Source organism: Carya illinoinensis, chromosome 7 (assembly GCF_018687715.1).
Source record: "Carya illinoinensis cultivar Pawnee chromosome 7, C.illinoinensisPawnee_v1, whole genome shotgun sequence".
Taxonomy (NCBI): Eukaryota; Viridiplantae; Streptophyta; class Magnoliopsida; order Fagales; family Juglandaceae; genus Carya; species Carya illinoinensis.
The window spans coordinates 5,900,866-5,924,379 of record NC_056758.1 but is presented as its reverse complement, the minus strand read 5'-3'; the positions used below and the strand labels follow the sequence as shown (position 1 = coordinate 5,924,379).

The following is a 23,514-nucleotide window of genomic DNA, read 5'->3' as shown; positions in this document are numbered from 1 at the left end:
TTACATATGTTCTTGCATGGATTGAGGTCGTGATTGGTTTTTCTTTTGCCATCCGTGATTTCAGCCGTTCCATTTTTAAGTAAATTTCTATTTTAAACACGACTTCTCCAAAAAAAAAAACAAATAGAAAGGATGGAAAATGAGTTATGACTTTTCTTCACGATCATTTTCCAGGAACGTCTAATTAGTTTCCTTTTTGTACTGCGAAAACAAGAGAACATTCCACTTTTGAGATTTCTCACGTTTTCATTCCATTGATCTCCAGCTAGCATTTGGTTATCAAATCCATCTCAACTCATTTCATTTAATTATTACAATTTTTTCAACTTCCAATACAAAATATAATAAACAATTAAACTTTTTTAAATCCTAAAATAATGATAATATTAAAAAATAATATTATAATAATATTTTATTCAACTTTCAACTTTCATCTCAACTTAGCTCACTATCCAAATTAACCTTGAAAAAGCAAGACCATGCAAGAAAAATGTTCCATGTTGCATGTGCAAGCGCTTTTTCCACGGATTCCTTCAATTAACCTTCTTGGTTTTCCTAAGAAACACAACATACAATAAATCCTTTTCTATGAAATGCGCGGTAAAATGATAAAAAATACATTATTCTATTGATGATATAGCAAAGGGAATCATTTTCTAGAGTATTGATCTGTTTAACTGGGGGAAAATGATCCAAAATCAAGTAAATATATGATATATCACTCTTGAGGAGGCCCTTCGAGTCGAAGGTAATCATACATTACTCCTTGAAAAGGACTTCCGCTCTTTGCTTGTCTGAGATAGATTGTGTTTTCTCCTACTTGGAGTAGATCGCTTGGTACATCAATGGTATAAAACCAATATAACCCATGAACTCCATGCCTTGCGATGGCATTGTCCTCTCCTATAACTCCTGTGCTGAAGTGAGCAAATCTGGCCCTCGGATTGTTCAACCGAACCTTGAAACATAATCATAATTATTAAATTGGCCGGCCAGTGTGTTAATGCATCATTTATAATTAATAGATTTTTTTTTTTTGAAAATCAGTTTCATGAGTCTTGCATATACCTGCAAGGTAGCTGCTTCCGCTGACGCCAAGGCCATCTGGAGGGTGTAGTTGCTGTTGTCTTTCACTGTTTGCAACTCAAATACAATTTGCCATATTGTTCCTTCATATGACCGACCATTTACACGTCTGCAGTGCAGTAGTAGTACTATTAGTATCAAGAATTCAAACAAACAAGATTTTTCAGAAATGCATGCAAAGAAAAGGTTAAGAAAATGATAACATATATATGTATATATATGTATATGTATATGTACCTCGTAACGTGGGCGAAGAACCAATCAGTACGATAGTTGCTGGTACTGATGTTGTAGATGAGATCCTGATCAGGATATAAGTCTGTGTACCGATCCCATAAGCCATATTGTCGGTATCTGCAATGCATTATATATATATATATATATATATAATCACTTGATTAAAGTGAGCGACAAGAACTTGTGAATTAAGGTCCCTTTAGATAATAAAAGTGTTTTATCTTAGTTGATTCGATCTCATTATTTTTAAATTGTTACATAAAATATAATAAACAATTCAACTTTTTTAAATTTCAAAATAATAATAATATTAAAAAGTAATATTTTAATAATATTTATTCAATTTTTAATTTTCATTTCAAATACTAATAATTTCATTTCAATTGATCAGCATCTAAACGGCACGTAAGAGTGCAACAACATGGATGAATGTGACTCACTTTTCTGGGTTAGAATTATTAATGTTGTACAATGGGACCCTGAGTGCTGGGTTTGGATCAGGTATATAGAATTCTCCGGCCGTGCGGTCAGGGATGCCAATTTCCCACAGGGTCGGACCCTTTCTTGGAGGCTCATACACAAGAACATTCAGATCTATTTCAGAACCTGCAGAGCATTGGACGTCAATGAAGCTGCTAAATTTTGGAAATTTTGGAGGCTCATACACAAGATCAACATGATTAATCATCAGTTTCTACGTATAAAAGTTTGAAAATCGAGTGCATTTTTTTTTTTTTTCCAAGTTTTGTAGCGATTCATTACTTATCTTTTCTTAATGGGTAAATATATACCAATTGCATTATGTCAAAAGTTGTATATCTTTTTGAAGTGGTTGCGTAATATTCTAATGAGAGTCAAATATTGCATCTTTTTCCAATTGGGGTGCCCAAGAGTTGCAAAATTTTCAGAATTGGTGCTAATTACTTTAGCACTCATATATTAATATATGTTTACAAATGGTCATGGCAGTTGGTTTTAAAAGTCGTCTAATGAGCTAACATCCACAAAGTCTTATTAGATCTAACTATCCAACTTTGACATTATGATCTGCGTAACGCGTATAACATTAATCTATTGATGATATAAGTGTCTTAATTATTAGATATTTTCACAGTACAGATACATGCATGGTATGCACATCCTATTATAAGATGTCATGTTAATTAAAACTTATATTTATATAAGCATTTTTAATTACGTGACATGTCATAATTGGATAAGATCAATACCGGCCATGTCATTATACGTAGCCCAACTACTTCTATATATGTTACCTGGTTTAATAGAAATGGTGGAGCTATTTTTGTAATCCCCAACGAAACCAGGGACCCACGCATACAAATTATAGTCTCCAGGTCGGACATTTTTAATGACAAATCGTCCTTGCTCGTCTGCTTGGGTCCAGAATTGATAGCCCTGAAAGAAAATTACCCAAGAAAATACAAAGGTTTACACCTCATTACTCCTATCTAAAATCACCTAATTTCACTATTCAAATAATTAATGGAATCTCTGACCCAGAACCAGAAATTAATTAATTAATTAATCACCTTGCTTTCCTTTTGCCATGATCCCACCTCTCCCGGAGCCGCCAATCCCACGTAAGCAGATTTCCCACGCATTAATTCCTTATTGATATACCTAAATTAAGTTTTGTAGCAGGACAATTAGTGAAAATCACGATATCTCATGCATATATGGCATTACGCATACACGTGTTAATTGAATTTATGCGTGAAAAAGTCGAGGAAAAAGCAAAGAGACATACGGGTCATAGACCATCAATTGACCCGTAACGGTTCCACGTTGGTCAGCAAAAGGAAAGTCTTCTGACTTTGTGAAATTGTATGGCCAACTTTCTTCTTCAATCGACATCTACATGAAAATTAAGTCCAAGTTAATAATTAATTATATCAATAATTAAGCTGAAAAATGCAACCAAGCTGTCCTAGAAAATAATTAAAGGAGTTAAACTAACTATACCCTGACGACTTGAATAATCATTAATCATCATTATATATATATTAATTTACCTGCTCCTTGGCGTTTTTCCAAAGTTTTGAGGCATTTTCCCCGTTAGAGAGCGAATTTACATACACAAATATAGGACCAAAAACTTTCTTCCATGGCTCTCCTTCTTCAAACTTCATCTCTACGTCTTTCCCAGCGTAGTGATTACTCACAAACATCTAGACATGAATAACCAATTAATTAATAAGAAAAGTGATAGTTGCAGTCGTGAGTATATAAGTACTGCACAATTATTTTAAAAAAAGTAAATAAATACGGGATCCAAATGAAAAAAAATAATAATTTTTTTAAAAATAAATTTTACTCTTTTTCAATTCAAAACAACTGCATGATATTTGCGTAATTTATGAATCTATGTAGTATTACTCAATTAATAATGGTCACTAGTCCTGTACGATAAAATACAGTTACTCTTTATATATCTTAAATTTTGTTAAAAATTGATATATAAAATGGGTTTTACATTAGTTTTAGTCATAATAATAAACACTATGAATCCTAAGTTACATATCTCTAAATCATTCGCTTTAAATTTTAAAATTCAAGTAGAAACTCAAAAAAATTTAATTCTAATAAGTAATTTTGTATGTTTATCGTTTTAAATTATGTCATGCCAATAAATAAAAATATAAATGAAATGGATACGTTTTGTTATCTCTGATTATGACCCTTCCAAATGTTTGACCGCATGATCTTAATAAGCAGAAACTATATATAATCTCGAGGGTATAGGTGGGGTGACTTACAGAGAGGGCAAAGGGGCCCACATGGGAGGTGAGATCCTGCTTCATGGGCCCTGCTGTCCGGAACTCATTACTCGGTGTTATGACCCATAATCCAACGGACGGGCTTGAAGATATCCATCCATGAACCTTATTGTCTTTGTTTTCCACCGAGTATTGGTACTTGTCATCTACCTGCATCCACTCCCAATATTTATACCATTTCTACATATTACATACGGGTCTTTCTATCTTATATACACAACTTTAAACATTATTTCTTATAAATTTAGAGTCTTTTATTTTTCTACTATTTACTGAGCTGTGAAATACTCTCAAATCATGTGTTACGGAATCAAATTCGGAAAAAAGAAGCCACACTTAAAGTCGTTTATAACATTTAATAAAAAAGAAATTTTTTAACCATGCATAACGAGATTTTTATATATAGAAGTAAATCTATCAACTGGCACAAGTATTTTATATAATATATTAGGATCTATTTTAAAATAAAAGTAAGTTTATAATCTAAAGTATTATATCAAATCACATCAATTTGTTTATTTATTTTGATGGAATCTATTTGCGACCAAAGCATTTCTGAACTTAATGTACGTAATTCTTATAGGCCCGCTTGTTGTATTTCTCATTTTGAGAAATTCTATTTGTAGTTTTCAAGTGGAGATTGTATGTGCAGACCTTTTATTAAAGAAGAAAAAATATTATTTTAAGAATGATATTTTAATAATTTTAAAAAAATTTAAACATAAAATTGCCTATATTTGCATTGCAATCCCCAAATCGGGACTGCACGTAGCATTGCTCTATTGTATAATAAATTATTAAATAGTTATATCCATATCATTATTATTCTGAAAATAAATGAAATTAATTCATTATAATTAATTGTTTACATTAATCAAGTTGTAGAATAAGATATAAAAGGAGAGAGCCAATGTGATAACTGTTTCGTTATCGACTTCTCAATTTAATTTAAATTTCAAATTATATAGATAAATATTATCTTTCATTTAAAAAAAAATTAAAAAAAAAAAATCCATGCATGGGTTTGTAACAAATTTTCGATTTAGGGATAGTACCTGTCCTCGAAATTTTGGTCCAACTTGGTTGGTCAACTGAACAGCCTCCTGGTAAGCTAGGACCTGACCGTTTTCGCGATCTTGATACGTGGGCATACTCCTCTGGATGTCGTCAGATATTGCCATGTAGTGAAATCTGACCATTGATTTTTAAATACCATATTAAACAATTGCCCACCCTCGATTTGAAAAATCTCATCTAGTACTAGTAAAATGAAATGACCACATTTTAATTACATTTTCTCTTGCAGCTTGTAAACAATCCTAATCTGTGAAATATCCACCGCCGGCCATCCCTTAACACGCTCAAATATTGCGTATGAATAAAATCCCGAGTTTCCACGTCGCAATATGTATCTACAAATTCAAATTTTGAAATAAACGAGAGAGACGTATAAAGTAAGTCTTATAATATTTATTAAATATTTAATAAAAATATGAAAAAACAGCTCCAACATTAATATATAGATATTGAATACTTGAGATCAAATTTGAGAAGTAGCGCACCTCTTGTCTATATTTAGAGGAACACTCTCTCCACGTTTGGAAACATCCCATGTCCTGCTAAATGAAAGCTCTACTTGTTCTGCGTTCTGAGTTATTACCGTTAAGTTTGTTCCTGTCACTCTTCACATAATTCGTGTACATTTTTTTTAAGCCTAGAAAACAAATCCATGCAGGCCATCGTCGTATTGATTAAGGAAGAGAACTAATTAAAATACGTACCTCTCGAAGATTCCAGTATCACGACCACCTGGCTGATCATTCCAAACTACATCCCAATACCTAAACGTCGTACGTACGTACGTATTTCATTTTGTCGATTAACAGAACTGGATCATAGGTACACTAAAACCAGGAGGAATGCACGTAAATATATAAATACGTACCCTCTATCGGCTTTGCCATTATGTTCTTCAAGCAAATTATCGAGACCATTGTTATAGTTTATTCCCAAGACATGACCATCTGGTCTCGAGAAACTCACTCGCACGATGCCATTATCCACCACCACCTGATCATAATTCCATTTATCCCATCAGTCACCAAAAAATGAAAGAACAGAAAAAGTAAAAAAGAAAAAAAAAAGTGGGTTATTGAATCCATGCGAAATGTAAAAATGGAATTGGATCCAATTAATGATTTGGAATTTATATTTCATGATAAGAGTTTTTGCACTCAGCAATCCTACATTGCATGTGTTATGGGTAAAGATGATTCCGTTAAGTATAAAGCTCAATCAAGATAAGTCTCAAAGCTGTTCGACGTGTTCCAGAGTTCTAGTTCCAAACGGCTTCTGTTCATTTGAATCTTGTAATCTATATGATCATAGTTTACCTCTTGTAACAAACATATATCTCTTCTTCATCGATTGTAACAGTTTTGAATATATATATATATATATATATGAGAATACATACACTATCTCTAGCAAGTAACTTCAAAAAATTTTTCTAATTTTTTATGGTATCAGAGTCTGCTACAGAACGAATGAGGGCTTACACTACTTATCTTATGACAAGAATCAGAAAAAATATTGACTTGCACATAAAGGAGTGTGTTGATGAATAAATTCCACATTACTTGTGGACAAGGTCTTGGCCGGCTATGTTTGAATCGGTTTTATAAGATGATTTAGGTCTATAAAATTTTTTCGCATGTCTATTGAGCAAAAAAAAAAAAAAAAAAAGATGGGACACGACACGTGATGCATTTACCTGATGAGGATCGTCGGTATGGAGCTTCACGTCGTAAGATTCTGGGCCTCTGTTCAACAAAACTCTCCTGCAATATCACATGTATTATAAAAGAAAAAAAAAGTTATCAACATATAATTATACCAAGTCCGAATTGGGTGAAACACTTAAGAAAGTATGAAGGATGAAGGATCTGAACGTGACTTCAAAATTAGGTATATCTGACTTCTAGAGGTACTATCTCGAGTTGCCAAATCTCCACGCAAAACGATCGACATGCATTTACAAATGCTAATTCTCTTGTAGTTGAGGGGGAAAAGACATCGGAATTGGGGCTGGCTCTAGAGTTCCAGAATATTAGTGCAGCCCAAATATTTTTATCAAAAATTTTATTAACCACAAGCAATAATGATGGACAAAAGGTAGAAAAGAAGAACCAGAGGCAATAGTTCTAATATGCATGCACCAGTATTTTTCTGATACTTCTGTGAATTACATGCTAAAGGGAGACTTTGCTCTGAGCCCACCGGGCTTCTTAATTTATATGACTGTATGCCACCTCTATACTTCGAAGAAAAAGCTGATGCAGAGTCCGTGCGTCCAATCAGACTGTAGCTAGGAAGTAGAGAGCTAGCGAGAAAAAGATGAGAAATAACCTAATTTCTCCAGTCTTCCCAGAACGATCGGCAAGCAAGAACACCAGGGAAATGATCACTCCTATGCACACAACTAGCGAAACCCATGATAATTGCCTATTCCAGTTTGCCTTCTTCATGTTAACCTGGAAATCAGTTTCATAAGAACAAAAACCTTAAAGCCTGTCTTAGAAATCCAACAATACTTTCGGAACAAACAAGATATATATTATATATATATATTTATAGGAAATAGCAGAAACATTGGAAAAAAATAAATAAATAAACCGGGTTGCCAATAGTAAAAACACTGTTCATCCATGCAATAATGTTCTAATTCCTACCTCTGAATTTCGTTCCGAACCTTATTAGCAGATAAATACAAATAAGCCGAGTAATGGAATTATATAAACTGCAGAATACGAAGCACTCCCGCTTTTATTTTTATGTCATTCTCCCTCTTGATCGACTGTTTAAATTGTATTCATGTGAAGGTTCCATGCACTGACGTTTCATTCCATGAGCTGTCTGATCCGATTCTGTTTTTAAACAACGCAGGAGGGCACACTACATAACAAAAAGAGAGCAGACTGAGCTATTTTTATTTATGGCATTACTAATATCACCGGAAATAATCATATTTTTATTTCAAACAGAATTTTGTGGCTATCCAAAGCTGTAGCTGGAATTAAAGACTTTTTCTCGAGGGTTTTGGTGTCTAAAAATAGTCTAGCTAAATATACCTCAATTTCCTATTTATAGGTCATCTTAATAACTTATTACAATGACTCAAATCTGTCACAATTTCAGTCATCACTTAAATTGACTTATTATCACGACTTCTAGTCGCTGTAATAAGTCTTTTAAATCTCCTTCTCCCCCACGTCACTTTCCCCCCCCCCCACACACACACTCTCTCTCTCTCTCTCTCTCTCTCTCTCTCTCTGAGGATTTAACACTCACAAATTTTCGATCTTTGCTACCGACCGTTTTCTCGCCACCATCTTTTTGTCAACGTCGGTCAGTTTCTCTAACTTTATCAGGCATGCTCTCTCTTTTTCTCTAACTCTCGCTCGGATTCAAGACATTCAAAGAGAAATGTATACTCTCTCTTTGGTGTTGCCAAGGTTACTCTCTCTATATGTGAGCTTACAACTTTCTATTTGTATTTATCTTGTGTTCAATTTGTGTAGTTATCAAGGTTGAGTCAGATGTTTTGGTATCCTAAATTTTGCGCGCATACCATTCCAATGATCATAGGAGTTAAAATACCAACTCTCTCTCTCCCCTCTAGTAGGTCACTTGGAATTAATTTGTATGATAATTAAATGATTAATTTGCAATAATCTACGTACCAATTAGTAGGAGGATGCTGTATTAATCCAAGTAATAATTTTGGTACACGGGTTGAAGCTGGTAACCTCAACTAATCATTAATTATCAATGAGTCGATTTTCCAGCTAACACAGGTGGATATATTCCGATCGAGATTTTGAATTAATTTGCTTGACTAAATAAATTCAATTTAATTTGTTGCTTCAACAACGTACTTCATGATTTTACTAATATATAATTTAGAATCGGTTGAAATTAATGAATATATTTCAAGATGCTTATAATAAATAATTAAGCACGTACAAGAAAGCATGGCATATATAGTAATGCGGCGCCTAAGATTCCTGTGATCAGATGAATTAATTAATTATATATATATATATATATATCATTCATTTTTTTTTTCTTCCACATATATTTTAATTCCTAATCATCAGTAGACGAAAATTTAAAATGGCCAGTTCTTTTACATTTGAAATATAATTAGTAGCTTGGCATATAAGAGCTGATCCGGCGAATGTGCTGTCAATGATCTGTTTCATGATCGATCTGTTGATTAACGTGTTGGATATATACGTCAAACTCTTTTAAAGATAAAGAATGATCTAAGATTGAAAATGTAAAGGCATGCAAGTTGAAAATATGATCATGATCTCCTTAATTAATTCACCCGGTTCTCTCATGTTGAGAGGATTAATTTGTAGTACTAGCGAATAATTCAAACTAATATGGTTATTTAATTTTATATTTCAAGAATTTGTTGGTCTTTATCCTTATGATCCCTCCGCATGATCTAAACTTTAATTAAAAATAAGTTTGAGTTGATCAACAAATATTGTATTTAATAACGACCAATTAATTACATTCCAACGAAACCCGCCATGGACATGACCAATAAAAAGCAAGGTCTCATGAATATTTCATAAACCTAGCCATCTTATGTGAAACTTCATCCCAATTACTGCAAATTAACCTGATCACCAAGTTCACCATCATAAAAATTAATTCGTCACTTTTTGTTGAATCCAAAGTTTCAAGTTTCGTGTAATTATATTTCAACACATTGATTTTGATGATAACAAATGAATTAAAAGAATAAATGAGTCTCAAATTCAAATTGTCTACACAATGGTGTCAAACACATCAATAAACTAAGTATGAGTAAGAATGGAACAAGTTCACATTAAAACTCATAGAGTAATGTTGTAAATCTCTTAAAAATTTGAAATTAGGATTAAGGCTCAAAATTAATATTTTATCATAAAACATTAAAATAAATTTTCTACATGTGAGTGAATATTTTGAAAATTAAATTTGAAAATTTGAAAGATGATTGATTATCATCTTTCACATGTGCATGCTCTGTTTGAATATTTTTAAAAGTGATTGATACTCTTTTAGACTTATGCAAAAGATAAATGATTTTGTTTGAAAATTTTGAAAAATAAATAGTACTCCTTTTGTCATATGAGAAAAAATAAAGCGATTAGATTTGAAATTTTTAAAAAGTGAATGATATTGTCTTTGAAAATGAAAAATAAGAAACTTTTATTTGAATTTTTTGAAAAGTGAATGATGTTGTCTTTGACAATTGAAAAATAAGAAACTTTTATTTGAATTTTTTGAAAAAATGAATGATATTGTTTTTGACATGTGAATATTTTATTCTCTATTCTCTAACCATTAAGTTTTAAACCTTGTTAATTTTGAAAGAGATATAGTTTGCGCTGTATTGTTCTTATTTCACTTATTGAAAAATGTTTTCTGATAACCCACTTACTATCAGCTCTTGTATTAGTAAAATAGTGTATATAACCCTTGTGCGTGTAAAGTGATTGCAAGTGTAGAGGGTGTTCTATACAGATCCTTTGTAGCGGTATTGTTCAAAGGTGTAATAAGTTTCTATTTCCACTTAAAGGAGGTTGAATAGTGAATTTGGAGATTTTCAAAGGGTAGCTTGAAGCGAGGACATAAGCAATGAGGCCGAACCTCGTTAACATACTGAGTTTGCTTTTCTCTTACCCTTACTTTTTATATTTATTGCTGCTTCATATTTTATTTATATTTTATATTGTGTATTTGATTTATAATTGTTAATTTTTTAAATATAATACAATTCACCTCTCCTCTTGTGTTAGTCATCTGGGTAACACTTTCTCTTCATGTGAACACACAAAGATCGAACATGGGTACCTCCCTTTATAAGTGCAAGTCGGTAGCGCTCTTTTGCCCTCACTTTAAAGTGTATATTAATTTCTTTTAATGAAGGGTTTAAATAATAAGAGATAAATTGTTCACACCAATTCCCATCTTGGCAATTAACATGGTCCTTCTGTATATTTTCTTGCAAGAAATAAGAAAAACACAACTGATCGGGTTGACTGTAATGTGGCCAGGAGAAACTTTGTGTTGAGTTTGTGGAGTCTGTTTCATTCTTATAGTAACTTGACTTGATTGTCTGACCTAACATGATAAGGATTCGTCACAGTTCTTTTGTGGAGTTTTATTGGCTCAAGCCGAAGTTTGCACGACTGTCACTCAACGTTTGTACGATAGGATGAGTAGCTCAAGTGGAAAGTTTCCTTGACATATCGCTTGAGCAATCATCAGACATAAAGTTCGCTCGAGACTTGCTCAATACCTTGCTCGTAACAAATAATGCGATTGTAACGCCACAAAGAAAAATTCACTGGGAAGAATTTCTTTGGACTCTAGGTATATCATGAAAACCTAGAAGAATTTCATGGATTGATCAATTGATTAGGTTTTAGCTCATAAGCGTAGTCGAATATGATTTGCTAAGGGGACAAATCGTCTTTTTTTTTTTTTTTTCTTTAAATTTTTAGGCACTTAGGATCATAATTAGATGAAATGAATTGAACTACTAGACTTGTATCAATTGCTAAGATTTTATTGGGTAATAAAAAGTCTCAAGATTTTCAAGTGAAAAGCGAGCCAATCAAAGAGCACTACGTCACCAAATATCATCACATTACAATTGAGGATGTCCAAATCAGCCTAGAATTACTAGGAAATCTCATTGGATACATGCCACTATCACAACCCTTCATTTGGTACACACTTTATACATGTCAAGTGAAGTACAATTGTGTCAAGAGGATTGAGTGAAAATCAAGCAAACTACTTTCTTTCTTACAAAACCATTCTCTATTACACCCATCACACTATTCCAACTACCAAAGTACACTCTTGGTAAGCTACCAAGGGGGGTTTGAGGCTCCAAACCTTAAATGAAACCCCAAATTTCCTTGAAGAAGCTGAAACCCCAAGACCTCAAATGCTAGCCACTCAGTTTTGACCCTTTTTGCTTCCCTCTTGGTTTAAACTAATTCTACAAGCACCCATCATATCAAATGCCTTCTCTTACACCCTCATCCGATCCACTCTCTTACACTATGGTACCCTCCATAGACCAGCTCCAATTGGGTTTGAACTTGAAACCATAAATGAAATATTGTGAAATCCACATCCATTACTTATGAAGGAGCTTGCTACGTACACAGAGAATTTCCACCGAAATCCTCTATCAAGTGCAACTCTGTTTTTTTATTTTTTTCACATTTTCTTTCACCATTTTTTAAGCTATTTAAACATTTTTAAAAAATTAAAAAAAATCACATATTCATTTTAAAATACTTATTTAATTACTAAGTAAAAATAAAAATAAAAATAAAAATAAAAATAAAAATATAAAAATACAAAAATTTCAGTAAACAATTTCGGTAGAAATTGTACGTGAGAATAGTATTTTCCTACTTATGAATCCCAGCTTTCTTTGAATAAGGGGAAGTGACAAAAACTCCCCTTGAGAAAAGTGATTATCAAAACCACTTTTATAAAGGACAGAGGAAAGATCAATAATTTTAGACAGAGGAAAATGTTAAAGTAAGAATGAAAAATGCACACTCTGTTACGCGTTGACTTGTCACTGCCGTGTCAGCCTTTATTTCTTGAAAATAAATAATCAAGACCATAACTGACGGGCAAAAATTGGATTACAGACAACTTGCTTTTTCCCCTCTGTCACTCCTACCCTACGCGTCTTCTTCTATATATCAAACCCTAATCTCTTACTTTTTCTCTCAGCTGGAACAAAAAGGCAGAGGTATGCCTAATCTCTGGGTTTTTCTCCTGCTTTCTCTTGCTCTTTCAGCGGGCACATCTTGCATTTTCTTCTATTGGTAATGCTTTTTCTTCACAAAATAGTGGGTGTGTCTAATCTATGGGTGGGTATGCTTTCTCTTGTGTAAAAACATTTTTGTTTTTTCCCAGGAAGAGGGTGGACGTGCGCTTGATGTTGAACTTCTTTAAAGTCCAAAAAATTAGGCTTAAAACTGAAATAAAGCCATTGTTAGGAGAAGTCCAAAAACAACAGCACCAGCAAAAGTTACAACCAAGGTAGCCAAAATAATAATAATAATAATAATAAGTGAAGAAAAAAAAATTACAAAATATATCACTAGTCTCATGGTCACTTCTCAATTTTTTGGTACTATGGAAGAAAAATTAGGCTCAAAACTAAAATAATTGAAATAAAGCCATTGTCTGCAAAAGACAAAAAAAAAAAAAAATGAAAGAACATTAGCAAAAATTAGAGAAGCTGATGGTTACTGGAACTTTGTGAAGTTGATGGTTGATCACTTTGTGAAGCTAGCTGAAATGTTGGGAAGCCAAGAGGGAGAAGAATAGAAATTTCTGGAAGAGAAATGGGACAACTAGGGTTTGTCCAGTTTTTTCCTTCTTTTTAAAGAACGACGTGGCAGTGAAAACTGTCTCTGCTATGTCAACGCATAACCAAGACCACATTTTTGTTAACTACAGGTAGCAAGACTCAAAGAAGGGAAAGTCAAAATAGACGATATCGATTTTCCCCTCGATCATGTAGAATATTGTGAAATCCACATCCATTACTTTTGAATCCCAACTTTTTTTGAATAAGAGAGAGTGATCAAAAGTTAGCCTCTCGAGAAAAGTGATGATCCAAACCACGCTAATATACTCTTTAAAAAAAAACTCAAAATGAAAACTCCTACTCGTTTACAAAACTTGAAAAAACTTAATTTGGTTTTTGTTTTCGTAACTACTGTTGATCATAATCTGATATTTTATTTCAAGTTTGGAATGGATGCAGGAATTCTTCTTGGACTGATATGTGACATTAATATCTTACTACAATATGTAAATAACAAGAATTTGGCTTTATCTCACCTGACGAGGAATTAGGTGTGAGCACCAACGTAGTCGGAGTCAGATACCGACGTAGTCGGAGTCAAATTTCCCTAAATATGACTCCGATTCAAACTTATGTAAGCTTCCATCTAACTCTGACTTATCGAAAAGAAATCAGATTTGGGCTTTCTGTTAGGTTCACATTGAGCCAAAAAAAAAAAAACTGTAGGCTTTCAAATCTCAAATTTTTGAAAAGTTAAAACTAAAATGAAATTATTCACTACTAATTTACATTTATACTAATATTTAACTTATTTTTATACTAGACTTATACTATAATGTCTAATTATATTTTATCATACTATAGTATTACATATTATTTTTAGTGTATAATTACATATTATTATATCATAGTATTACAAGTTATTATATTATACTAGTGTCTAACTTATTTATAACTTATTTCTACACTAGACTTATTAATTATTTTTAAACTAGTGTCCAATTGTTTTCTATACAAAACTTATACTATAATGTCTAGCTAATTACATATTATTGTACTAATGTCTAACTTCATTATATATTATACTTTCTAGTTTCTAATTACATAATAATATACTTTAGTAAATTAGTATATGTGTTATTAACTTATTATACTAGACTTATTTAATTAAATACTAGTATCTAACTTATTTCTATACTTGATTATGTATGGTAGTAATACTATGATGTCTACTTATACTAAAATATCATAATTAGTCTATTTATATTATAGTATAAGTATATTATTTTACAATAATCAGCTTATCTAGTATATTATTGAATTTAACTATATAAGTTAACTATACTAGTATATATGATAAATATATAAATAAATACATATTTTTATAACAATATGTACAATATCGAGATTTCGAGTCAGAGGTTAAAGTTGAAGCCGAAATCGGAGTTGAAGCATATAATCAGAGTTAGATCAGATCGGAGCTGGAGTCAGTCCAATGACACCTTTGACAACTCTGACTGAAAAGTCGGAAAAAAAAAAAAAAATTGACTCCAACTCCATTTTGTTGGAGTGGGAGTGGAGTTAGATTCAAATTCGGAGTCAGTTTTTTGAATTTTTGTTTAGCCGTACGAGAAATCCAATGGTTGGGCTTATGAAATGCAATGGTTCTTGACGGACGAGTGTAAATTTGACATTTAATATCCTTCAATACAAAAGAAAAACATAGAAAGGGAAAAAAAAAGTGGAAGAGAAGGATCGATGGAGGAGAAGGGAAGAAGACATCATACAAGCCAATCGATTTGATCACCAGCATGAGTGATTGAAAGGGGATTTTTCTTTTTACTGAGAAAGAGAATTCCGGTTGGAAATTAAGAGAATCAGATGCAATCATCCTTTTGCCTCCTTTATTAGTTTTACCATAAAAATGATACAATATTAGTTTTAAATTTTTAATGCAAAGGTTAAGAATTTTTAAGGGCATTGAGTTAGGGACAAAGTAGATGTTTAGTTGGATTAGAATTTGTTTCTTTAAATAAAGGTCAAGCACTTTAATATCCAGCAGGTTGGGTAGTGGGTTCACTCGACATTACTTGTTTAACTATCCAATGTCAAATTAAAAAAAGTAATAGTACAAAAGGCCAAAGTTCTCCAAATTTAAACTTGGTAGTACCTCTCATCAAGCCACAATAAAAAATCTTAATTATGTACATTTTATGTATATTCTAGTCCCTTTATTTTAGTATAATGTTTTGAGTGAAATAAGTTGTAAGTGTTCTGTCCAGTCAACCCATTTAACACGGGTATAATTAAATGGGTCAAACTAATTGTCCATGATATATACAAGTGTGTCGGGTTTAAATTATAATCAGTAAGGACTCTGCTAGATCCACATAGAAAAACCACCGAAAGTGGCTACCAAACAAGCAATTTTCTTTTTTTGCTTTTTTTCATACATTTTTTTTTTTTATATTTTTAAATTTTTTTTTAGAAAAAATCACAACATTATTTAAAAACATTTCCCTAATCACTAAGTAAAAAAAAAAAAAAAAAAAAAAGAAGGGAATCGGTGGCTACCATCGGTAGCTTTTTCTATGTGGGATAAGCATTATGCAGTCGATAATTGACCCTTTTAGTATCCACAAAATGATCAACACATCTTATTGGTAATATACACTAAATTCCAATTAGATCTAGCACAAAGAGTTGGGAATACAAATTTTGATAGCAATCATGCAAGTGTATGATAAAATTTCTTGATAATTGTTTAGGAAGGAAATAATTCAAGCAAAGTACACACCTCCAGTACAAGCACAAACCTTAGTTTTACGATGTAATATCTATGCTTTAAAAGTAAAAGAGCGTTGGGAATAAACACATATTTCAAATTTGTAAAGTCTAACATAAGAAGAAAATTACCGATTATTTTTTCCTGAATTTAGAAGAGCTGTTGCAGAGCCGGCTGACGTAGTAGAAGAATAAGTTGAACCACTGCCAGATGAACCCCGTGTTTGATCTGTGGCTGATCCAGTGAAACCAGGTGATGTATAAGAGAATCTACACATCCACTGGAGGCGCAAAATACATAGGCACAGGCAACTTTGATGGAAGGCTGGGCAAAGGAGCCTCAAAGTTGAGAACATTTATAACTTGCTTTATAGAGGGTCGGATAGTAGAATCCGGATGACAACCCCAAAGGCCAACAATCATCAAGCACTCGATTTGCTGCTCATCAAATTCAGCACATAGACCCTTATCAACAGCTTCAAGGATTTGACCTTTTCCATAGAGGTCCCATACCCACTCGACCAGCCTTACCTTTGTTGGTTCTGCCATTGGTTCTACTGGCTTTCTTCCACATGCAATCTCAAGCGAAACCACCCCAAAACTATAGACATCAGACTCTTTACTAGCCTTGCCAGTGGTGACACACTCTGGGGCTAGGTAGCCCATGGTGCCTGCTAAAACAGTTGTTTGCGAGCCCAACTCGTGGTCTACAAGCCTTGCAAGACCGAAATCACCAAGCTTAGCGTTGAAATTTGCATCCAACATAATATTGCTCGACTTGATGTCTCGGTGCACCACACGTTGTTCCCATTCTTCATGAAGGTACAAAAGAGCAGAAGCCAATCCAAGGGCTATTTTATGCCTTACTGGCCATGTTAGCATAAGCTTTCCTCTAAAGAGATGAGAATCAAGGCTTCCATTGGGCATGTACTCGTACACGAGGAGGAATTCACCTTGTTCATGGCACCAACCAATGAGTTGAACCAAATTTCTATGTCTCAAACGACTGATGATTCTTACTTCTGATATGTACTCCTTTTTTCCCTGCTTTGATCCTTTTGAGACCCTTTTAACAGCAGTTTCTGTATTTGATTCACTTAACAATCCCTTGTAAACGCCTCCAAATCCTCCCTCTCCAAGCTTCCCTTCCTCAGCGAAGTTATTTGTTGCCCGGGTAAGTTCACGGTAAGTGAATCTCCTTGGACCAGTGCCTTTCCCAAATTCATCATCCATGCAAACATCATCACCCAAATATTTTTTTCTTTGATCATTGGCCCCTTTTCTCCAGTAGAAAAACCAGAGTAAACCTAATCCAAAACCCAATACACCCAAACCCACAGCCAAACCAATCGCTAACGGTACTCTGTTTTTCCTATTTCCATTTTCTGCCTCCAAAGTTGAATAGAACGACCAAGAATGAATTGTATGTAACTCAACAAGCCGACCTGTTGAAGCAGAGAAACCAACTCTAACCCATTCCGGCAAAATAGTTCTCAAATTAATTAAATATGACAGGCTAGAATTCCCACCAAAGACTGGATCATCAGCGTAAGTTAAGAAAACACTCAGATTTTGTGTGGTTGAGTTGTAACATACCCATGCATTAGCTGTTTTTCCATTCTTTATGCTACTTTTCCATGAGACATTTGTTGCTGAGATAATGGAGTTGATATTGATTCCTACATGATTATCACTTGGATCCCATGAATTTTGGAAACTATCAAACTCAACTGCGACAATTTTATTCAAAGAGGCTTTTAAAGCGGATTCAGGACTAAATAGTCCAAGAAGTCCGCCAATGGAATTGCTAGGGATTCTTGACTCCAGTGGCGCAATGAAGAAGGAGAGCCCATCACCAAACATTGAATTATTCAAAGCGTTGATGACAAAGGAGAAGTGGGTGATGAAGTCCGTAAGCTCCATTGTCTTTGCATCCCAAAGGCGTACGGGTTGAGCATACGAGGCTCGACCGACACTTTGAGTGAGGGAGTCATCGAGTTTATTCTTTGTGAGCTCGAGTTTTCCTCCAGAAATGAATGCATCCTTCTCGAAGGTTATCATGTTATCCATATTGGATTGGAAACTAGTGAGGTTGAAGAAAACTGAGTTTGCACAAGGAAGTAGCAATAAAAAGAAAACCATGAAGATCTGATTGACAACAGATACCATTTTTTGGGGCTGAAGAAGGCAAGAACTTTGGTTGAAGATAGTAATGGTTGGGATGCATGCATAGAGATCAAGGAGATCTGAATAAAGGTCCATTTGATGCCAAAGGCCTACAAGAAGTAGTTCAACCTTATGTTTGTCCTATCTCATAGCTTTGGTTTTTTCCTTCTAATCTTTTACTATTTGGCCGGCTCATCTAAATTACGAGGCCTAATTAGCAAGATCATTCGATTTCTTGTTTAGTGACATGGTAAAAGTCGCACCTTTGGGCCACAATCCAGTGCACTTGATCGTATGCAAATATATAATAAGGATCATGAATGCAAATTTCACCCAATATATGTTTGGATATTCTATCTGAATCACTTTGATCATGCCGACTGTCTAGAGGAAAAGGCCAATGTTTGGGTCAGGAGGAGGTTGCTGCAATATTCTAGGGTTTAATTTCTTAAATATTTATTGCCTTTTGTTTGATATATGTTGCTTCATCTCTGCTCCAATCCAGCCATCCAAAATTAATCTTATTTTATTATTATATAGTTTCTTATATGTACAGCATGTTTTGTAGAATAATCGAAAATTCTACAAACAAAGATAGGGAAGAATAGGGGATATCGGAAGCCTTTCAATTCATGAAAGCAAATTCGACAAACAGAAAAAGGTGTGTTAATATGCTAAAAAACCAAGCTGGTAGATTGCCGTCCTAAAGTATTCTGACTATTCCAAGGTACAATCACTACAAGATATATCGCTTTTTCCCAAGGGGGTAATCGTGGCTAAAAATGCCTTTTTTGTGGGTAAAATAATCTTTCTACAAGTTTGGCCCATGGGACGCTCGTGGCGTATAACTGGCTGCAAATACTATTATTTGCCATAATGACTATAATTGGTGGGGACTAAATGTTTTTTAGCCACGGCATATTCCGTGTGAAAAGACTTTATTTCTCATGGCAAAAGTTCATTGGATTTCTAACAATCTCTTGGAAAATGAGAGAATGCCACCATATCAGCCCGTGGCTAACATCTCTGTTGCCATCATACATTCTCGTGGGTGAAGAATGTCTTCCACTAGACCAAATCATGGGCAACGGATTAAATACCACCATAGAAACCCGTGGGTATAGGTATATCTTCCACCAGATGAACTCATGGGCAATTTAATAAATACCACCATAACAACTCCTAAGTAGAGTTATTTCTACCACCAGAGCAACTCGTGGATTATGGAACAAATACCACCATAACAGCTCCTAGGTAGAGGTATTTCTTCCACTAGAGAAACTCGAGGGTAAAGGAGTTTTATACCACCAGAGGATGTTGTGGGTATATATGTATTAGCCACAACTATTGTGGTAGAAAATAATCCCAGCTAGAAACATATCCCTTGCCCATTAGACATGATAGTGACGGTGGGAATTACTTACTTCCCATGAAAGCGTCTTGTGGCAAACACCGACTAAATATGGTGGTAAGAATCTGGATTATGCCCCACAAAACTTCACCCGTAGGAAATAACTTTTTTCCATGGTTTGCCCCTGTAGGAAATATGTATAAACATGTACTTGCTAGACTTTTTTTCCCCAACCATGTTCCATGTAAATCCCATACGAAACCTGGAACCATTCTGTCACAAAACCTGATCCAATATATGGTAGTCAATGTATATTGATTCCCACAATTCAATATACATGAGGTGCTCGAGATAGGCAACAAATTTATAAACATATACTTTGTTCACAACCATATAACATAATTTCCCATAACATAAATATTTACACCATTCAGGAATGTTCCCATATTCATTGATGGAAATGGAAATACACTAATGTGAACTGTGTGGGAAGGAGAAGAGGGTCAGCAGCATGATTACAACTACTTTAATTACACAACCAGCTAAGAAGCTTCCGTTCTACATGCATAGACTTTCTTAGAACTGAGGGGTTCAACTTCCTCCAATTTCAATCTCCTGATAGCTCCATTTCCTTCATTTCTTAGAACTGAGGGGTTCATCTCACCAGTTGACTAAACACACCAACTTATATATCCTACTGGCTCTCTATATCAGAAAATTCCCCCTGCCTCTGTTGAAAAGACCTGAAAAGAGTGCATACATTATGTTATGATTTTAATCAAAGTCCAACTAACTTCAACAAAGGACATGATCTCCTGACTATCCAGATAGATTTATTAGTGTTATGATTGGTCCTTTACAATCATAACACTAAGGGATGTTTGAATCTAATCCCATAGTAGCGGACAAATGTATAGGATTGAGGCCATGACATTAAATTATCCAACAATGCAAAGCAGAAATTAGACTATAGTAACCCAATTTACACCATTTATAATTAATGGTTAGGTTATAGCACATTGATATAAATCATACCCTCCTAACCAAATCTGGATACAATAAAAGCTACACCACCATTCATTATGACATAGGTGTACCCACTTGTTCTGTGTCGATATAGTTGACATAACAGGTTTGATGAAGTTTTCCTAAATGCCAAATCCGGACCTAGCATACTGAAATTATTTCTGTACTAATAATTGATCCATCATGGCAATGGTTCTAGGGATAGCATGAAAATCGTATCTCATTAATAGATAACTCATACTTCAAAGTTAAATCCCACTCATCTTTCCCTATTTTCAACAGTTATCTGCTGACTTTTTTTCTCCCTAATATCCCATATGGTCATTTACAAACACCACAACCAACCATTAATGCCTAATTATGTACATTGACGAAAACAAATTCCAAAACTGTGTTCTACACCTTTGCTTCAAGGAACACCATGTCCACAAGTTTTCAGTTTATGGTATAGTATTATTAGCTTCAATTACCATATAAAATAACATATAAAACATTTTAATTATCAGCTTCATTTCAGTATGAAATAGGGCATGCAGCGCTCTGTGTCCAATGATTCTGTATTATAGCTTCAATAACCCAACTTTGCAACCAATCCTAACCATACTCCTTTTACATTACCCAATCAGTTAATGCACGTATTCCATAAATATTTTCCCAACTGCTCAGGAAAACTAAGGAGTGTTGTACACCTGAAATACTAATTATCTGTAATTCGTTCATAATCGAGTTTTAGTACTATTGATAATAGAAATGCTCTTAAGTTCTTTGCTTTTTTTTTTTTTTATCTTTTTATCTAATTGTTTCAATCTCCTATATTCAATGTATATATATCCTAGATCTTGAGAATTGCACACATATCAATACCTGGCAAACACTATACTTTTATTAAGTGACCAGACAACCAATGGCTGGTAACTAACTAAAATGTATGTTAACATCAGTCCCACCTATTATGATTTCCAGCTAATTACTCTTTTATCCCACTAGTTATTTCCTGAGCCGTTTTAATTTAAACAAACATGTGGTCTACCTTGAGGAGCATATAACAACATCATTCAGCTATGAGAAGTTTGTGACATTGACTAAACCACTAAAGGAGGCAAATATTCTTTTTACCATCACTGGATCTAGAACTTGTCCAATTATGTTCCAGATTTTTGATATTTTTGCAAGGTTGCCATTCATGGAATCTCTGAAATGCGTTCTGTGCATGAATCCCCTGGTGCCATCACAGAAAACAATGGTCTTCTCTAACACGTGATTGAACAGATCCTCTGATGCAATCTGGTGTATCCCTGCATGGAGAAAATATCATCATCATAAACTATACCCACTCAGGTAATGAATATACACCAGCCTGGAAATTATAACTACTTCTCAACTGTTATCAAATTGGGTACTCACTCATTCTAGTGTCTTACCATTAGCAAATCCTCTTGACCACCAAACATCTACCAACCACTTCCATATTATGTTCGGTTATATATTTCCCAAAATACAAACTGTCATCACTTACATCAAGTCCTCCCACCCTTTTTGTCAAAACATGACCCCCAACCCATCCCACACCATACATGAATACCTTGGCATTTATAACTATTGCGATTTCCAAGTTAAGGGGAACAAAAAACACAAAAATCCCCATAACCTTCAAAAAATATCAGCGGAAGAGTGCCCGTCCTTTATACTTAAAGGGATCTTACCCATCTTTCATAACCTTTCAAAAACTGTACCCTTAGCAGGCCTACGACCTCGTTTCTTTATGGGTGGAACTGTAACAATGAAGTGAATAAAACTGTTAGTTAACACAAAAGCATGGATACCCTGTTTAAATGCTGAAACAGTGTGAATATGATTCATGTCCAGATAACAAGCCATTAATTAGTACACCATACATGTGCTGTTATCCCCCTTAGTTACATCATATTGTGCAGTTTGTATGGACTCTTCTACCCCCACAGCTGGTACCGCTTCCCGTGAGGCATCAACCCTGGGATCCTTCTCATCTCTTAGGCTCCTTGTCTCAGGCACCAAATCTGGAACTTCTATACCCTCTGTTGGTACTATTTTAGGTGAGGCATTTATTATGAGATTGACGAAATCTCTCTGTCTCCTTGTTGGAGGCACCAAGGCTGGAGTTTCATCAATTTGGCTTGATACTATGAGTGGACGTTGAGGTCTAATTCTTCCCCTCCATCCTCTTTTCCCAGATATCACCATTACTACCTACTATGTATATTTCTATATTAGTGATACAACAATCAACATGTTTCACTAATACTAGTTCAAATAACATTGTTGTGAAAGTTTATCAACATGTTACTTTTTCCTAACTTTATCTCGAGTTCTTAATATACAATTAATTCTTCCGAGTAATGGTGGGGATGTTTGAATTTGCTTGAATTTATGCTTCAGTTCCTCAGGTTACAGAATATGTCACATTTAGATGAAATTTTTTCCTTCTTAAATGAATAAAAGTGCAAAACATATTCTGATATTAACTGTGACATGAAGTTTCGAATTCAACCACCTACTGCAGGTGGAACACAAAAGCTAGTTTTTATGGACATTACCGTGATAATGAGATGAGGAATTCCCCCCCCCCCCCCATCTCCAGAAATTCCTATGATCACTGGTGTCATCTTATCACA

At 34.1% G+C, this 23,514-nt stretch overlaps 1 protein-coding gene and 1 pseudogene across 2 annotated transcripts; both read right to left on the bottom strand.

The window, feature by feature from the left end:
- Positions 1-500: 500 nt before the first annotated feature.
- LOC122316967 (rhamnogalacturonate lyase B-like) lies at positions 501-8,102 on the bottom strand. 2 transcript variants are annotated; one of them, XM_043133840.1, is made up of 17 exons: positions 7,853-8,102; positions 7,530-7,654; positions 6,895-6,961; positions 6,067-6,191; positions 5,903-5,962; positions 5,684-5,803; positions 5,414-5,533; positions 5,177-5,312; positions 4,101-4,271; positions 3,357-3,512; positions 3,092-3,198; positions 2,874-2,964; positions 2,598-2,739; positions 1,764-1,929; positions 1,324-1,440; positions 1,069-1,195; positions 501-958 (listed from the first exon to the last, which is right to left on the bottom strand). In XM_043133840.1, the coding sequence occupies exons 2-17, from the start codon at positions 7,646-7,648 to the stop codon at positions 719-721; spliced, it is 2,064 nt and encodes a 687-aa protein (XP_042989774.1). In that variant the 5' UTR covers positions 7,649-7,654; positions 7,853-8,102; the 3' UTR covers positions 501-718. The 2 variants fall into 2 exon arrangements, with proteins under 2 accessions (XP_042989774.1, XP_042989775.1); XM_043133841.1 differs by having other exon boundaries at positions 7,873-8,102.
- An 8,178-nt stretch (positions 8,103-16,280) lies between these two features.
- LOC122317231 lies at positions 16,281-18,556 on the bottom strand (annotated as a pseudogene).
- Positions 18,557-23,514: the final 4,958 nt, after the last annotated feature.